This window comes from Bos indicus, chromosome 19 (assembly GCF_029378745.1).
Source record: "Bos indicus isolate NIAB-ARS_2022 breed Sahiwal x Tharparkar chromosome 19, NIAB-ARS_B.indTharparkar_mat_pri_1.0, whole genome shotgun sequence".
NCBI classification, from domain to species: Eukaryota; Metazoa; Chordata; class Mammalia; order Artiodactyla; family Bovidae; genus Bos; species Bos indicus.
The window spans coordinates 46,824,803-46,842,900 of record NC_091778.1 but is presented as its reverse complement, the minus strand read 5'-3'; the positions used below and the strand labels follow the sequence as shown (position 1 = coordinate 46,842,900).

Here is an 18,098-nt window from a genome sequence, read left to right as displayed (position 1 = left end):
AAACTCTCCCTTAGATGAAATCTTAAGACACACCTTCAGTTTTTCTCAGGAGCCCTCTGGAGACAATACAGTCATCTCCGATGTAATTTGTGGGGTTTCTCCAGTGGCTCAGTGGTAAAGAACCCATCTGCAATACAGGAAATTTGGGTTCGATCCCTGGGTCAGGAAGATCCCTGGAGAAGGAAGTGGCAATCCACTCCAGTATTCCTGCCTAGAAAAATCTGATAAACAGAAGAGCCTGGAGGGCTACAGTCTATGGGGTCACAAAAGAGTCGGACACGACTCAGTACTAAACAACAACAATATGGTTTGTGGGTCTTGGGTCTTTGGCGTCTCAAGGTTCTAGGCAACTCAGCTCCACCCAGGAGACTGTAAGTTCCTTTTCTTCAAGATGCATAAAAACTCATCAGACCCCAGTGTCTGAATGATTCCTTTTCCGAGAGATGCAGGCACCTCTCTGGACCCATGTTGTTATTATGCAGGGTTAGGCAGCCTGGCAAGTGCACTGGGGCTTGCAATGAAGGATGGCTGGTTTCCATAGCAACGTTCATCCCTTTCCAAGGAGGATCCTATCATCTCTCCTGCCCACTCAGACTTTCCAGAATGAATTGATTTTTTGTGACTCTAGGTGTTTGTCCTTGATCCTCCAAAGAGAAAAGACTTATTCATCAAAAAAAAAAAAAAAAAAAGAAACCAGCAATAAAAAACACCTGACTGCCGTTAAAATGCTGCATTGCATCAGCTGGTCTTCCTTTCTCTGAAAACTCTGTATCCTTTCTCCATTTTGTTCTGTTCTCTAGCCTTATCCATCATTTTGAGAAATAGGTTTCTCTGACAGAAAACAAACAGATGGCGACTTCATCTTCCTAAAATTGGCTATGATGGGGCCATAATAGGAAGTTTTCAACAAGGCTTCCTGAAAGCCTGGACTGAGGACATGGGGGGCTGACTGATGGGCTATGACTGGAGGGGCAAGAATAAAGATCACTATCCACAAGAAGATGTTACAGTCTCCGAAATTTTGCCCTTAGAGATTTGTTTCTTTATTGCTTTCCTGGCAATATTCTCTTAAACTGCATACAGTCCTGAAAAGAGGAATGTTATTATGTTACTAATACTGAAAGTACTTGGGAAAGAAAGGAGGAGCTGTAGAGGGAAGGGTATCAAAAGTTTTATGAAATTCACCTTTGTCTGCTTCACAAGGATCTTTTTCTTGTGCAAGGGGGCAGTGTAGGTCCTTCTTTCTGTCACACACACACACACAAACACACACACACCCTGAAGATAGCTTCTGACAGTCACATTGCACAGCGCTGTTCCCCAAAACACCTGCATACAGTCCTGTTGGAAGATCTCTGAAACCCACACCTTGATGTGACTAAAAACTCCTTTCTGTCCCCAGTGCCATTTGTTTAGCCCCAGGATTCCAGACTAAAGTTAGTTTTCCCTTAACTAATGTGGAAATCAGCAAAACATCACATTCTTTGTTAAAGAAACTGGATAACAGAGCATCAGTTCACTTTATGTAGCTCACTATTGCTCTCATTCCTCAAAACACAGAACATGTTTATTTCCCCCTGGTTAAGTTGTTAGCATCACTGCTACAACCACAATGTCCGAAAGTTACTCAGTCCCATTCTAAGGAAGCAATTATTAAGTGTTGTTTAACTGGACATAATTTGAACATAGAATTATATCCATGGAGGGGCTTTCCTGGTGGCTCAGTGGTAAAGAATCCACCTGCCAATGCAGGAGACACAGGTTCGATGGCTGGTCCGGGATGATCCCACATGCCATGAAGCAATGATGCCCGTGTACTCTAGAGCTTGGGAACCTCGACTATCGAGCCTGAGTGCTGCAACCACTGAAGCCTGAGTGCCCTAGAGCCTATGCTCTGCAACAAGAGAAGCCACCGAGAAGCCCTCACACGACAACTAGAGAGCAGCATGCCATCTCCACAACTAGAGAAAAGCTCACGCAACAATGAAGACCCAGCACAGCGCCCCCACGCCCACGCCAAAATCCAGAAAATTAAATATGTATATATATTCATGGAGTCTCCAAAACTTTGAATCAGGCCTCCACCTCTAAATGCTGGTTACCTATCAGGGAGCAATGAGTAATACCAAGTTTACAGCGTAAGAGTTTGGAATCACTTTCTCGTTATCAGCAGGAAACATGGTGTATTAGTCAGGCTTCTCCAGAGAAACAGAACCAACAGGCTGTGTATATATAGGGAGATTTATTTTAAGAAATTGACTCATGTGATGCCAGAGGCTTGGCAAGTCCAAAAATCTGATGGGAGACACTGGAAAACTGGAGATTCAGGAAAGAGCTGCCATTCAAGTCCAAAGGCATTCCACTGGAGAATTCTTTTTAAGTGGATATGAGCCTTTTGTTCTATTCAGGCTTTTAGTTGATTAGATGAGGTTCATCCACAGTATGGAGAGCTATCTTACTCAAAGTCCACTGATTTAAATGTAGATCTCGTCACCAAGTACCCTCGTGGAAACATTTAGAATGACGTTTGACCAAGTATCCGGGCACCATGGCCCAGCCAAGTTAATATGTAAAATTAACCATCATGGTGGGCCAGAGAGTAGCTGATCAGCAAGAGCTGACCTTCTCCCCACTTACCTCACTGTTCTCTGTCTTGGGTATCGCTACCTGCACTTCAGCATGACATCTTCTCTTCTCACCCTTCAGGTACCTGGTCCCCCTTTCCTCTCTGAGCCTATCCCTAGTCCTCTCTCCCACCTCCTCTCACCTGAAAAAGCCCTCTAGACCTTAGAAATTTACCTTAGTTATTTACATTGTAGGTTAAATTTAAATCATTGTAAGCTGTCATACCTAGTTTCTCATTGAAAGGAAAGCATATTAAAAGAGTTTCAGGCATCAATGACAAGCTGATGGAGATTTTGTTTTTTGCTTTTGAGGAGAGGAAAGACTAACAGAAATCAAGACAAAGAGAGACAAACAGATTTTACCAAAGACAGAAATCAGGTAGGATGTCACTGGTGGTCACATGATTAAGAATTTGCCTGCCAGTGCAGGGTACACATGTTTGATCCCTGGTCCAAGAAGATCCCACATGTCATGGAGCAATTACTGAAGCCCGAGCACCTAGTGCCCGTTCTCCACAAGAGAAGCCATCGCAATGAGAGGCCAGAACACTGCAATGAAGAGTAGCCTCCACTTGCTGCAACTAGAGAAAGCCTGCTAGCAGCAACAAAGACCCAGCACAGCCAAAAATAAAAATAAATTAAAACATAAAATAAGAGACTGGTGCTTCATTAAAAAAAAAAAATAGGAATCAGGTAAATTCCAGGGGGCTAGATAATCAAGCAGATGGCCTTTTCAGGATATCACCATTGGGGTAAATCAGCTCTTGCTTTTTTCTGTCTTTCTTCCTCAGGATGGTCAAGATTCTAGTTGGTTGGGAGAGAGAGCATCTGACTGACTGAGTCTGGGTTTTGTGATCCTTCCCAGGCCAGGGGAGTGCTGGGTACTTTGTCTGACAATGCTTTTGAGGCTACGTGAACCCAAGTACCTGTGACCAGAAAAAAAGGGGAATGGATTTGGGGCAGAAAAAATGTGTGCTGCCTATCAACCCTGACTGCAAGGATTGCTCAGAAGGTGACGCAGAATCACCAACAGTCCCACTGTTTCTAGGATGACCCTGGAATATTAGAGCAAGGCACAGATGGAATGCACAGACATGTGACAGCCTGGAGTGATATCTCAGAACCCTCACTCCCCTGCTGGAGGCTAAGCACCTCAAGGACAGGAGCTCATGTCTGCCTGTTATTTCTTTGGTGGACCCTGCAGAGAGCTGTGCACTTGAGTCCCGTGAATTGATACCCTTTGTCAGAGGATACAAAGAACCCCCTATCATGGGTACATATGCTTGCAAGCTGACACACAGGAACCTTTCCAAGCATCCAGCAAGACTATCTTTCCTAGATGAGAAACACTGCTCCTTGTTGGAGAGACTGAAGACATTTTCACTTGCAATCTAGCTTACCCAGCAAAACAACACAGCAGTGGCGTATATAAATACAGTTGCTTATTCTTCTGCCTTGAAAATAACACCAGATCAGTGTACTGACAGCCAATGTCATCTTTTGGATCTGGTAATCATTTTGGCAAAATGTCTTTGATTTATACATTCAAAGTATCAAAAAATGCAAAACAACCTGTTAAGCTCATTGAATTATACCTCTCACTTCCTAAATAAGGAACATGGGGCTCAAAGATGGGGAGAGAGTAGCAGAGCAAGGAAAAGTACGAGAATCTAAGACTTCTGACTCCCCAGTCAATTCTAACTATTTTTATAGTTTTTCCAAGTTAATAGGTCAGAGTTCAACCAGTTCCCTGTGTTTCTTGATGAACTCTCTGATCTACTGATGATTAGTTAACATCTAATTTGTCCAAGAGCACAGTCTGGTTCTCAAGTGCAGTGTGAAAGTTTATGACACTCACCTGATTTTTTTCTTCTGCCCTCCCATCCCCCACAATCTTATTGTCATTGGTTCTCTGTTTCAAGTCGCTAAAGCATGGCCAGCTCTTATAATTCTTTCCTTTCCTCAAGCTGGAAAAAACTGTTTCTTCTAATTAACTATGAAGGGAGGTAGCAGGGCACAGTGGTCTAATTAACTGTGAGAAAGTTAAGACATCATTTCTTATTGTCTTGTGTAAATATAAAGAGAAATATAGTGGAGACAATAAAAGCATCAGAGTCCCTATTTGGGAGAATCTCTCTTCTTACAGAGCGCTGTTATTATTACCTGTTCTGAGGAAATATTGTGGTAGACAGAAGACGTTCAAGGTTTAAAAAAAAAAAGACCGAATTTCAGGCACAATTCATTCAAATTCCATATTTATACTGTCTAAAATGAACACCGGGTAAATGACAAAAGGTTGTTAAGAGATAAACTTACCTTTATACATAAACATACTTAATAATAAAATTATATAAAGACATAGAAACTATCACAATTCACTATACATTTGAATGAAATCTTAAATCTGAGCTTTCCAGGCAAAACAAATTAAATGTAAACATCAAGGTCGATCATTTCCAGGTGCTAGGAAACAAGTGCGCCCACAATGAAAAGCCTGAATTCACAAAGAACTTGAACTCAGAACCCGCTACACATCACTGATCTTCCCAGGGGGAAGGCCAGTACCTGCGCTGGGGGCTCTTCTGTACGTTTTCACCCAAGCGGGTCTGGAAGCATAAAGTTAAAAGGTCATTAAAGGGTAGAGATAAGCAGGAGCTCAATGGTTAAAAGTATCAAAATCCTTGCTACATAGTCCAGAGCAAACAGCCAGCTGTGATGAGATTCGCAAAAGGAGCCCTGCTGAAAGTCACCAGCAGACACGTGCTACATGGACAGTCACTGGCCCCCACCGCCCCCGGCAGCTCGAGTCCAAAATGGCGCCCCGCCCGCCCCTGACAGCCGCCGAACCCGCGCGCGTCCGGCGGAGCGGGGGCGCCGGCGCCGGGGACGCGGCCGGGCGCGCGCGCGCGCGCGTCAAGGCGGCTGCGCGCCTGCGCGAGGGCGGGCAGCGGGCGCGCGCGGCGGGGGCGGGCTCTGCCTAGTGCCGAGCTGCAGCGACGGAGCCGGACGTGTCCGCGAAGATGGCGGGCCGGGTGAGTGCCGGCCCGGGAGCCGTGGCTCGAGGCGGGGGTGCCAGGCTCGCGGGCAACGGGAGGTCCAGACGGCCTCAGGGGAGGGGAGTGAGTCTGAGCAAATGGGGTGTTGGAGGGGGCGGCAGGCCAGAGAAGGTGGGAAGTGGGGAGTGGTGGCAGGGGACTAGCCCTCCTCAGAAACTCCTTCCCCCTTAGGAAGCTCGAGGGGAGGAGACCCCCTAGCAACCCAGGTCTCCCGGGTCTCCTTTAATTCTCCCATTCCATCCCTTGGGGCTTGTCCCCTTAGCTTCTTAGGGTAGTCTCAGGCTCGTGGCCGTCCCAGCCCGGGTCGGAGGGCTCGAGGGGTTTCTCCGCACCCTTTTACGAGGAGGGCTTGTTAGGTGCCTTCCCTGGAACAACTGCGGGGCATCTGTCCGCTCCACTGGGTCAGGGGCTGTGACAGGGACCATTAGGAACCCCATTCCTGGTTGTTCACAATCAGAGGTCTCGGGAAAGGAGGAGAGGGGTGCAAATGACTTTGGCTGTTAACCCTCGGCCATCAGGGGGACGTGTCACTGCCGGCTGAGGCAGAAATGCCTTGAGCTTGGAGTGGGGATGGATTTGAGGTGTCACGTTTTGCTTTTATGAATGACAGTCGTTTTGAATGCAGCAGGGTGTGTTGTAGTTTCAGGGTTTTAAATTTTACTTCCTCCTTTAGCCTCTGAGATCGCGGTGTAGTATGGGTCTGGCTAGGGGAGATAGGACCGGTTCTGTGCTGTACTGCAGTGTGCGTTGAGCAAAAACCTCTCTGAGGGATGGATCCTGCCTAGAGATTACTGGTCATAAACCTGGGGACGTTAACTGCGTCATTAGGGGATAAGGATGTGTTTGACTGATTTATTTCTACTGGAATGTTTGAATAAGTTTGCATAGGTTATGCATACACGCAAATAGACTCCCTGAACACAGTTGTAAGTCAGGAGATTCTAGAGTGCGAAGAGACGTTAAAGGTCATTTAATTAGGTCTCTTTCTCTTCTTTTCCCCACAGCCTTATCTTTTATCTGCAGCTACTTCCTTCACAACAACTCCCTCCACCTGTGCTTCAGAGTCTCTCTCTCCCCATCTTCTAAGGAACCCCATTCCTGTGTGTTCACCTGCTCCCTTTTAACAACAAACTCAGGCTTTTTCCATCTCACCCCCACAGCTGTCACCTTTTCTCTTCCCGCCTTACAGCCAGGAATCTTGACAAGAATTGTCTTATGTATTTGTCTCCCATTTGCCTTTCTCCCACTCATTCCTCAACCCACTGCAGTCTGATTTCTGGTCCCATCATCCCAGTGGAACATGCCTCTAAACTTAATTGATGTTTTTCATTCCTTGTCTTGCTGGATGTCTCAACAGCGTTTGACATTGTTGACCGTTGCCTCCTTCATGGAAAACGCTCTTCCCTTGGCTTCAGCCTCCCTCCAGTTTTTAGTCAGACCACTCTTTTGCAGACTCACCCTCCTCTACTCTGTTATTCAATGCAGATGTTCCTAAGGGCTGTCTCCTCAGTCTGTGCTTTCTCCCTAGGCAGTCTCTTCTAAGCCCAGTTTCAACTACTGTCTATATGCCAGTGATACTCAGTATTTTACTCCCAGTCCAAACCCGTTCTTTAAATTCCGGATCAATATGCCAAACTATTTAAAACCAAGACACCTCACACTCATCTTGTTCAAATAAACCCATGGTCTTATCCCACCTAATATTTTTACAGTTTCCTATATCAGTGAATGGCATCACAATCCATCCATGTATATAGGTTAGAAGCCTGGCAGATGGGGAGTGGGTCATTCCTTATACTTCTCCGTCACCATGTCCTTTGTCCCCAAGTAAAATTCATCACTGAGTTCTGTCCCCACCCCACGCCCCCCCCCCCAAAAAAAAAAGGGAATTAATTATTAGAGCCAAAGAATCTGGCTTGGGCATTGCTGCTTTAAACTGTATCCAAACACCCACTGGACTAGTTACATGGGTTCTGTCATTTTAACATCCTAAAAATCTCTCCAGTCTATCCATCCACCTCTTTACATCTTCATTTCCACCTGCTTTTCCCGAAGCACTATCATTTCTGGCCTGGACTACTGCAGGAAGCTCCCAAGTGGTCTCCTTATGCCATTCACCACATTGATTATTCTCTCCCATGCAAATTGCTACTTAATCCCCCCTTTAGTAGCATCTCATTACTTTTGGGAGAAGACCAAATCCTTAACTGGGCCTTTAAGGCCCTTTGTGGTTCTGCTCCTGCATCTCTACTCACTGCCTTACTCTCTATGCTTGGGTTATATAAGCCTTTCCAATCCTTGAACCTCTTATCACAAGGACTTTGCGTGTGCTGTTTCTTTCTTTATGATGTTCTGCTCGCAACCGTTTACCTCCTACTCACAGATCACTCAGCTACTCAAGGGAGGCCTGTTCTGATCCCATACCAAGTCAGATCCCGTGTTAATACGCTCTTCTCTCTCTTTTTAAACTTTTTATTTTATATTGGAGTATAGCCTATTAACAATGTTGTGATAGTTTCAGGTAGACAGCAAGGGGACTCAGCCTCACATAAACATGTATCCATTCTCCCCCAAACTCCCCTCTCCACACGTTCTTGAAGAACTGTATTCCTTTCCTTAGAGATTTATGTGACATTTAAAACTTTTTAGCGTGATTACTTGTCTCCACTGCTAGACTTTGCTCTCCACGAAAGCAGAGACCATATTAGTTTTGTATTCACTGTCGTCATCAGTGCTTTGTATCTGCCTGGGACCAAGGTGCTCAATACATTTTTGTTGGAAATGAATCTAATCTCTGTCTTAATACTTTAGTGATAGAGGGTGCTACGCCATAAAGCTAGCCCATTTTAGTGTCATATTAGAAAAGTCTTTTTTTGTATGGGGTTCCATGTAATTTTTATACATATGATTTCTGCTGTTTGAAACTGTAAAACTAAACAATTCCTTTTTCATGTGATAACTCCCTCGCTGTTTGAAAACAGGTTACATATTCCCTTAGATTTTTCTCTTTTGCAAATTAAACATCCCCAATTTCTCAAATATCCTCTGTTCTAAATCCTTCATGATTTAGGTGACTTTGCTTTGGAAATGTTCTTTTTTGTCAGTGTTTCTTCTATTGATAAAATGTGCTCAAGAGTCTAACATGGTGATCAGTGAAGAATCTCCTTGAACTATTATTCTCTGATGCTGGACAATACCATTACTAATCCAGGCTAATTTGCTTTTTTTTCTGCAGTAAATCACACTCTTGGCCCATACTGAGTGCTCAGTGCTCAGTAGTGTCTGACTCTCTGCAACTCTATGGACTGTAACCCACCAGGCTCATCTGTCCATGGGATTTTTCAGGCAAGAATACTGGAGTGGACTGCTATTTCCTCCTCCAGGGGATCTTCCCTACCTAGGAATTGAACCCATATCTCCTGCATTGGCAGGCAGATTCTTTACCATTGAGCCATCTGGGAAGCCTGGCCCACCCATACTGAACTTAGAATCAGTTACAGCTCCAGTGTTCTTTAAAATCAGCACCCCCCCCCCCCCCCGCCCCCACCATACCCCTACATTCTAGGTATTGTGCAGTTGTTTTATTGAACCTAAGTGTGAGACCTTACATTTATCCCCTTTGCAGTTCACTTTTTTGGGGTCCGTTTCTGCTGCCTATTGAAGGTTTCTTTGATTCTTTCATTTTATGCAACACAGTTGTGCTCTGTTCCAGTGTTGTTTCATCCATAGATCAGTAGGTTTAATGACCCTGCTTTCTGTGCCTCCATTCTAGCCACTGATAAAACGTAGGGTACAATGGGGTCAGAAGCAGGCCTTGAGCATGCTGCTAGAGACCCTCTTCTAGGCTGGCACATGTCAGTACATTTCAGGTACCATTGCTTAACTACAAATGTATCTCCTTTAATCCGGACAAAACCTCCCTGCGAAGTAAATAGTATTAACTTTGTTTTACTCGGAGAGAGGGGCTTAGTAACTTGCAGGTTCACAGCCTGCAAAAGGCAAGGTTAGGATTTGAACTCAGGTCACTTCCCCAATTTACTTGACAGGGTATAAAGAGTAGATTTACCTTCTTACCTAAAACATTTTAGAGCCTCTGTCAAAGTTTAATTTTTTAAAACTGCCTTCTACCTTTTGGAAAATCTAAACCCCTTTGGCCCATCTCAGATTGTCTTGTCTTCTCTTCCTGTAGCCATAACTTAACAACCACCCATCCATGTTTAACAAATAGGGTGAGCCTTGTAATTCTCTTAAAATGGGTTCTGTATTTCCTCTTTGTGGGAGAAAAGCTATCTTGAGTTATTACTGCTTTGGGTTGGTTTAGTTAATTTTGGCATTCTGACATCATCTTGTAAACGGTATTTATGTTCGCTCTATAACTGAAGATTTGTTGTATCACTGTTGCTGATGATAGCATTAGTAATCTGTATTTCTTTTCCTTTGCTTTTGCTGTCCAAAAAGAAAGCATCATGTTTAGTCCATCTGGGAAACTGAAAAATAAACTGTGTGATGTTATTCAATATATAGCTCCAAGGTCATCAGAACTTGGTTAATCCCTAAATTACTTTGAAGCCCCTAATCTTAAAAGTAAAGAACCTGAAAGAAAATAATTTTTGTCTTTATTGTTTTACTGTATTTGTCATATGAGAAAAATATGGAATGACAAGTTGGATACATTTTATAATACGATCAATTTAAACATATCTGGTTCCTTTTGGCTTTTCGAAAGATTCAATTAGGTAATAGATTTTCTCAGCTCTTTTAAATTTTTGCTCGTAATGAATCAAGATGCTAACGTTGTAATTCTTATTACTGACATTGACTGTAGACTCTTATTTATAAATGACCTCCATGTACAAATGGCTGCCACTGCCTCTGGCCCCCACACTGATTTTCAGAACTCTCATGCTGCAACTGCTCTGGAATCATGGAATGAGAAGCAGAGAAAAGAATCTGAAATGTAGTCTTTATAGCTAAGGAGAGCTGACTCTAGGTAGGGGGAGGCTCCTTAGTGACGTTCCTCTCATGTTACATGCCAGGTCCCTTAAACTACCACTCAAACCACTCCTGAAGAAAAAGGAAAGGGAGGAAGATAGGCTTTCCACATTGCCTGAACTTTTCTGTACTCTTCTTTTTTTTTTAGATTTTATTTATTTATTTAGCTGAACTGAGTTTTAGTTGTGGCATGCAGGAGCTTTCAGTTGCGACTTGTGGGGTCTAGTTCCCTGGCCGGGGATCGAACTCGGGCCCCCTGCTTTGGGAGCACCGAGTCTTAGACCCTGGACCACCAGGAAAGTCCCCTGTACTCTTACCTTTTAAAATTACTAGACATCTCTCATATTGGAGATTTAGCAGTCCCATTCTGAAAATATACATGCATTAAGGAGAATAAAACCAATGGATTGTCTTCTTCATAAATCCTTTTATCTGGTGGAGGTAATTTGTTTTAAGAAATAGGAGCAAGACGACGTTAAATAGGAATTGAAGGGAGAGAACACTCTTAGGTGTTGAAAAGGGTTTAGAAAGATGTTAGAAGTGAAATTTACCTCATCTGGCTGTTGGTCTGGGTCAGGCTAGCATATTGAAAAAGCTCTTGTAGTCTAGTCCAGAAACCTAACCATTTATAACATTTTATGGGTGAATGACATCTTTACTAAAGACCAGCCTTCAGATTAGAACACCGTGGTAAATTAGGGACAGTTCATGGGCAGTACCACAAGTCAAAACAAATAATTTTAAAAGTCTCCTAGTTCCATTTCTAAGTCAGGGTTTTGCAATCTTGTGTGCAACAGTTACTGTTTTTGTGTGTCACTCCTGTGATTTTATTATTTTCAAAGGCAGTACATTTTAGAAAACAGCATTGAACTCTTTACAGCACTATCAGATAGCTTCTTTCTTTTTTTTTTAAATTACTGGTTTACTTTTATTTGTATAAAACAATGATTTGTGAAAATAATATGGTAGAAATTGAACCTCATGATTTTTAATGAAAAATTAATGCTAAAAGGAGAAATTCCATCTTTTGGCTCTTACTTCAGCTCAAAAATCGCTCTTAATAGGCCGATTTCACACCCTTGGACAATATTTTAGAAGACATTTAAAATGCCAATAAAACTGATTGACAGTTTTAAAATTATATATATGTATGATGGCTGGATGGCATCACTGACTCGATGGACCCGAGTCTGGGTGAACTCCGGGAGCCGGTGATGGACAGGGAGGCTGTGAAACCCAGAGGAACTGATGATTAAGGTATTCTTTATAAGTGTTTAAGTCAGACTGCAAAGGTGTAAGGTGAAAGTATATTATTTTACTGTTGGAAATTCCTGAATTGGTGGAACAGTGAACTCTTGGAAACAGCTGTGTTGGCAGTGCACTAGGTGCTTGCTGTAATGCTATTCTGAAAGGTCCATACTCTGGTTACGGTGTATCAGGGGAAAATCTCATAATGAAGTCCTTGATCATTCAGCGTTAATGCCCTTGAATGGGCTCTGAGACCCACCTTACATTGCCTTCAATTTCCTAGTGATTCAAAGTCATGATTTCCTACTTATTTTTTTTATGATGCAAACTAGATAGTCCTTGTATGACTGTAACTATTTCTAGCTCTGTGCATTTTAAACAAGAATAAGTCATATATATCTTAAGAGATTTCAAGTATGCTATATACTTATATCCATGTGCTCACTGCCCAGGTTGTAAAAGTATTTACATATTGTGATATTTGCTTTATATCTTTTAATCCCCCAGAAATAACCACTAGTCTAAAGCTGGTATAAATCCTTTCTGTTCACGTCTATGTAGGTTTGTGTCCCTAACCAATATATTGTTTTGTGTGTCTTAAAAATGTATATAATGGTGTTATATTGGGTATCTCCTTCTGCAACCTGAATTTTTTCATTTGAGATTGTCATGTTGGAATTATATAGAGTTAGTTAAGTCTGTTTATTGTGTAGTAGTCTATTTTGTAAATATACCGCAATTATCTGTTTTCTTAGAGGACAATTTAGGTGGTTTTCAAATTTTATTTCTTCTGGTATGCACAGGAGAAAATACTCATACATACAGAAATATATTTTTTTGTCTATATCTCCTTGCATATGTATGTTGAATTTCTTTAGGATATGTCTAGAGATATGGATCTATACCCTGTTTGTAGAATTGCTACATAGAATTGCTGGGTAATCAGTTACCTTTATCTTTACCTAGTTGTACAAGTTTGTGTTCTTACCAACAGTGTATGATTACCTGTTCCTTGTGTCCTCTCCAGCACTTAATATTGAGATATTTTAAATTTTACAATATGATAGGTATAAAATAATACTGTTGTTTAAATTTGCAATTTTCCCTAATTACTAGTGAGACTGAGCATTTTTCATATTGATTATTGGAGTTTCCTCTTCTGTGAATTACCTTTGCATATCCTTTGCCCATTTTGTTGTTGTTGTTGAGCTGTTTAGTGATGATCTTTTCATGTATGTAGAGTTTTAGATTTAAATTTTATTGTAGTTATAACTACCCATTTTTAACCTCTGTGTATTAGTGTGCTTATATGTTTTAAGATCTTTTCCCACTTTGAAGTCAGAAAGATTTTCTTTGAAAAGGTTTAATGGTTTGCTTTTCATATTTTGGTGTTTGATTCATCTGGAATTTATTTTTGTGTTTGGTGTGAATTAAGCTAATTTTATCTTTCCCATATATATAACCAGTTGTCTGAATATCATGTATTGAGTCCATCCTTTTTCCCACTGATCTGTAATGCTACCTCTGTTTTATATCCGTTCTAAGTCCGAACTCTTTTCTGTTTCATCGTTCTATTTGTCTGTATGTGCACCACTACCAGTGTCTTAATTGCCATAGCTTAAAAATTATTCTTGCTATCTCGTAGGGTTAGCCACTCATTTTTCTTCATTTGGCATTTCTTGGCCCTTTTCCATATGAATTTTAGGAGCAACTCAGTCTCTCCTCCTTTAAATTGTTTTATGTTTAAGTTTATTGCCATTGATTTTGACTTATATTTTTTCCTTATATATCCACGGGGCAGATATAAAGATCATTTCAGTAAAACTGAGCTGAATTACTCTAAGAATCTGATAAGCTGATTTCTTTCCTCCCTCTCTTCCTCTTTCCTTCCTTTTTTTAAACCATGAAGCCAAAAAGTGCTAATAATTTATTGCAACTTTGTGCTCTATAGATTTGAAATCAAGTGAATTAGCATCAGCTGTTTATGAGTAATGCAGAGTGTTTTGGTCCTTTGCTAAATTCGGAATGAAGTGTTAAGTTCTGATGTATTTTGCACTATCTGCCATGGGGTCCCTGAGTGGGACACAACTGAGCGACTTCACTTTCACTTTTCACTTTCTTGCACTGGAGAAGGAAATGGCAACCCACTCCAGTGTTCTTGCCTGGAGAATCCCAGGGACAGGGCAGCCTGGTGGGCTGCCGTGTATGGGGTCACACAGAGTCGGACACGACTGAAGTGACTTAGCAGCAGCAGCATGTAGATCTTTGGTAAGAGAAAATGGGAAAATTATTAAAGTAACAAATATGTTGTCATTTTTGAAATCCAACATTCACTTTTTTTTTAATTTAAAAATTATTATTGTTATTTTTTGGCCAAGCAACTTGCAGGATCTTGTTCCCCCATCAGGAATTGAACCTGTGCCCTGAGCAGTGAAAGTGGGGTGTCCTTATCACTGGACTGCCAGGGAATTCCCATCACTGGTGGATTTTTTTTTAGTGTGAAGTATTTTTTAGTGTTATGTGCATATGAACGAACGTTTTCTTACTTAGACAAACAATGAAACTAGAAATTATCATTCTGGGTCTTCCAAAAAATATCAGTTTTGGGGAGATTAAAACATTTTGGTTATCCTAGTTACTTTTCTCCTGGAGAATAGTACCGACAAAATTTTGTGAGATGATAGCAAACTTAGATCCTACTGTTTAGAACAGAGCCTGGCATGGAATGATTGTTGAATGGATGAATGACTATTTCTGATTAACCTAGTAACTTATAATTTTGGACAAGGTGTGTAGTTGTATTTTAATGTTATGTTCTCTGCCAGGCTACTGAAGTCATTAGTAATATAGCATAGATCTAATTTTAAAGAGCTACTGGCCTCCAATACAGTCCTTTTTCTTGATCTTCATTTATGAAGTCTAAGTTTTTTGTTTATATAGACTTTGAATCAGTTTACTACTTATCAAGCATCAAAATAAACTTAATTATAAACTTTTATCAAGGTAAAGGATGAAATGGACCAAGAGCATTATTGAAGCCTTCTTTCCTATATTTTCTTCTCTTCTATTGTAGAAGGAAATGAACCTTTTTTTTTTAAGTTTGCTTCTCTTAGTGCATTGATTCTCAAAGTAGAATCTGTAGACCAGCTAATGAGCATCACCTGAGAACTTGTTAAAAGTACAGATTCTCCCTCCACTTGATTTAATTAGAAACTCTGGGGGTGGGGCCCCTGCAATCCCTTAAGAGTTCTGTACCTGATTCTGGTGAATGCTTAAGTTGAGGACCATGGACTTAGGATTGTAAGCTCTTGGATTCAATTTCTTACAAATTGTTGACGATCCCCCCCAGATTTCCTTCCAAATGTATACTCAGACTTGTTGTTTCTACATTTCAGGGTTATTGAATTGTCTTTCCTTTAATACCTTCACCAATATCCAATTTTCAAACATTTAAGAAAACACAAGTTATTTCCTGCAGTATCAAGAATCAGGTACCCTGACTGACTTTGATATACTAGATAGCATAGTAACTACAGTTAATTTTAAAAATATTGTATTCTTGAGATTTGCTAAGACAGTAAATCTTAAGCGTTCTTACCACACACACAGTGGTAACTCTGTGAGGTGATGGGTCTGTTAATTAGCTTGTTACCATAATCATTACAAAGGTATACTTGTATCAGAACACCACATTGTATACCTTAGGCACAATTCCCATAAACCTGAACTTGTGCATGTATGCCTGTGATCCAGCTGTTCTACTGGAGAGGGTAGGTGTAGGGGTAGAGGAGTGTGTGTATACATGTATATACATGTGTATATACGTGTGTGTGTGTATAGTATAGATATCCAATAGAAATGCATAGACATGTTATTCAAAAGACATGTATGAACATATTGTTAGCAGCAGTATTCATGATTAAGAACTGGAAACAACTCATGGATAAATAGTAGTAGCATATTCATATAATTATACACTATAAATAAAAAGCAAAGAAAATGAGCTATTGCTACATGCCAAAACTTGGATGAGTCTTGTAATCATAATATTGAAGGGTAGAAGTCAGACATGGAATAATACATGGTATGCTAAGTTGCTTCAGTTGTGTCCAACTCTGCGACCCTGTGGACCGTAGCCCACCAGGCTCTTTTGTCCATGGGATACTCCAGGCATGAATACTGAAGTGATTCCATTTATATAAAATTTTCAGCAGGCTAAACTCATCTGTTTGATTTCTGTCTCTGGTGGTAGAAACAAGAGAGTGATTTTTTTTAGATAAATTGAACTTCATCAAAATTTAAAATTTTCATATATCAAGGGATACTACCAAGACATGAAGAGAGAGCCAACAAAATGTGAGAAAATATTTAATAATCATATGTCTGATAAAAGTCTAGCATCCAGAATGTATAAAGAACCGTTACAATTCAACAATAAAAAGAAACCTGATTTTTAAATGGGCAGAGGATTTAAATAGATACTTCTCCAAAAAAATATGTGAAAATAACCAACAAGCACATGAAAGATACGTGTTCACCATCATAGTCATTAGAGAAATAAAAATCAAAACCACAGTGAAATGCTACCTCACACCCACTAGGATGGCTATAGTTTAAAAAAGGTGACGATGTAGAGAATTTGGGACGCTCATATACTGCTGGTGGGAATGTGAAATGGTGCAGCCATTGTGGGAAACAGTTTGGCAGTTCTTCAAAAAGTTAAACACAGAATGATCCAGCAAGTCCAGCAAGTGACTGAAAATGTATGTTCATAGATAAACTTGTACATGAATGTTCATAGCAGCATTATTCGTAATAGCCAAAAAGTGGAAATTATCCATCAGCTAGTATAGATAAAACAAATGTGGGTTATCCATGCGATGCACCGTGATCCAGCCCTGGAAAGGGATGGCGTGCTGTCACGAGCAACAGCATCGATGATCTTGCGAACATTATGCTGAGTGAAAGAAGCCAGTCACAAAGATGACAGATTGTATGATTCTATTTATATGAAATGTTCAGAAGAGGCACGTCCATAGAGATAGAAAATAGATTAGTGGTTGCCAAGGGATGAGGGAGGCGAGCATCGGGACTAACTGATAATGGGTATAGGGTTTCTTTTTGGAGGGCTGGAAGTGTCCTGGAATTAGAGAGTGGTGATGATTACACGGCATAGCGGATATACTAAAAACCACTGAAGTGAGGGTTTCTACCTCCTTATACATTTGAGATGTATGCCTTAAGATGCTTCTGTAAGCTTAAGAATAGGATGCTGTGATCCTTAAACAGGACCAAATGGAGCTCCAGTATGTACTTGAGTCAAATTCGAGGTAGCTGTGGGATTAAAACACAGTCTTTTAGTTTATTCACCTAGAAATCAGACTTTTTTTTCCTCTTCTAAGTGTACAAAATTCAGAATGAGTCATGTTTAAAAAATCATTTAGAGAGAAGTAATATTCTTGTGTTATGAGAAAACAAAAATGTTAGCTAGAGTGAGGCAAATAATGTTCTTTAGATTTTGGCAGTAGGAAAGAGAATTGTGAGCTAGGGTGTTTGCAGGTGTGTAAAGCTTTTAAAACAGTGCCTCGCAGGAAATAAGCTCTCAAAACACATTAGCTACTACTATTGACACTGTCCCCCGCCCCCAGCCACCAAGTGGATAATCAGTTGTCTCAATGCCTTTTATTGAATTGTTCAGCTTTCCTCTACTGTTTCTAAATTTTACCTATTAAGTTCTTGCCTGGTTCTGTTTCTGGATTGCTTTTTCTACTTCATTGAACTGTTTCTGTACTAGTACTATGTCATTTTTTGTGTGTTTTTTTGAACTGTACCAGGCAGCCTGTGGGATCTCAGTTTCCTAACCAGGGAGGGAACCCAAGCTCTCAGTGAAAGCCCAGAACCCTAACCACTGGACTGCCAGGGGATTCCACTACATTGGTTTAATTACTGTGTGTGGTGTGTCTAGTAGGGCCAGTCTCATTCTTTCTGAAATTTTGCTTGGCTGCTTTCACAAATTAGAAAAGACTTTGTTCCCCTCTCATTTTGCCTACTACGTTTACTTTGCCGGTTACAGTTTAGATTGAGTTTGCTAAAGTCCCATTGGGATTTTCTTATAATTACATTAAATATATAGGTTAATTTGGAGTTGATGATATCCTTACAGTATGTGCTTCTGTTG

The 18,098-nt window shown here is 40.9% G+C and overlaps 1 protein-coding gene across 2 annotated transcripts in view; it reads left to right on the top strand.

Annotated features, from left to right (window-relative positions):
* Positions 1-5,567: 5,567 nt before the first annotated feature.
* The window catches only part of NSF (N-ethylmaleimide sensitive factor, vesicle fusing ATPase), a 148,157-nt gene continuing 135,626 nt past the window's right edge, over positions 5,568-18,098 (top strand). For both annotated transcript variants that reach the window (XM_019981837.2, XM_070773671.1), the window contains exon 1: positions 5,568-5,656. In XM_019981837.2, coding sequence (XP_019837396.1) covers positions 5,645-5,656 — 12 coding nt within the window. In that variant the 5' untranslated portion in view covers positions 5,568-5,644. The remainder of the gene's footprint in view (positions 5,657-18,098) is intronic.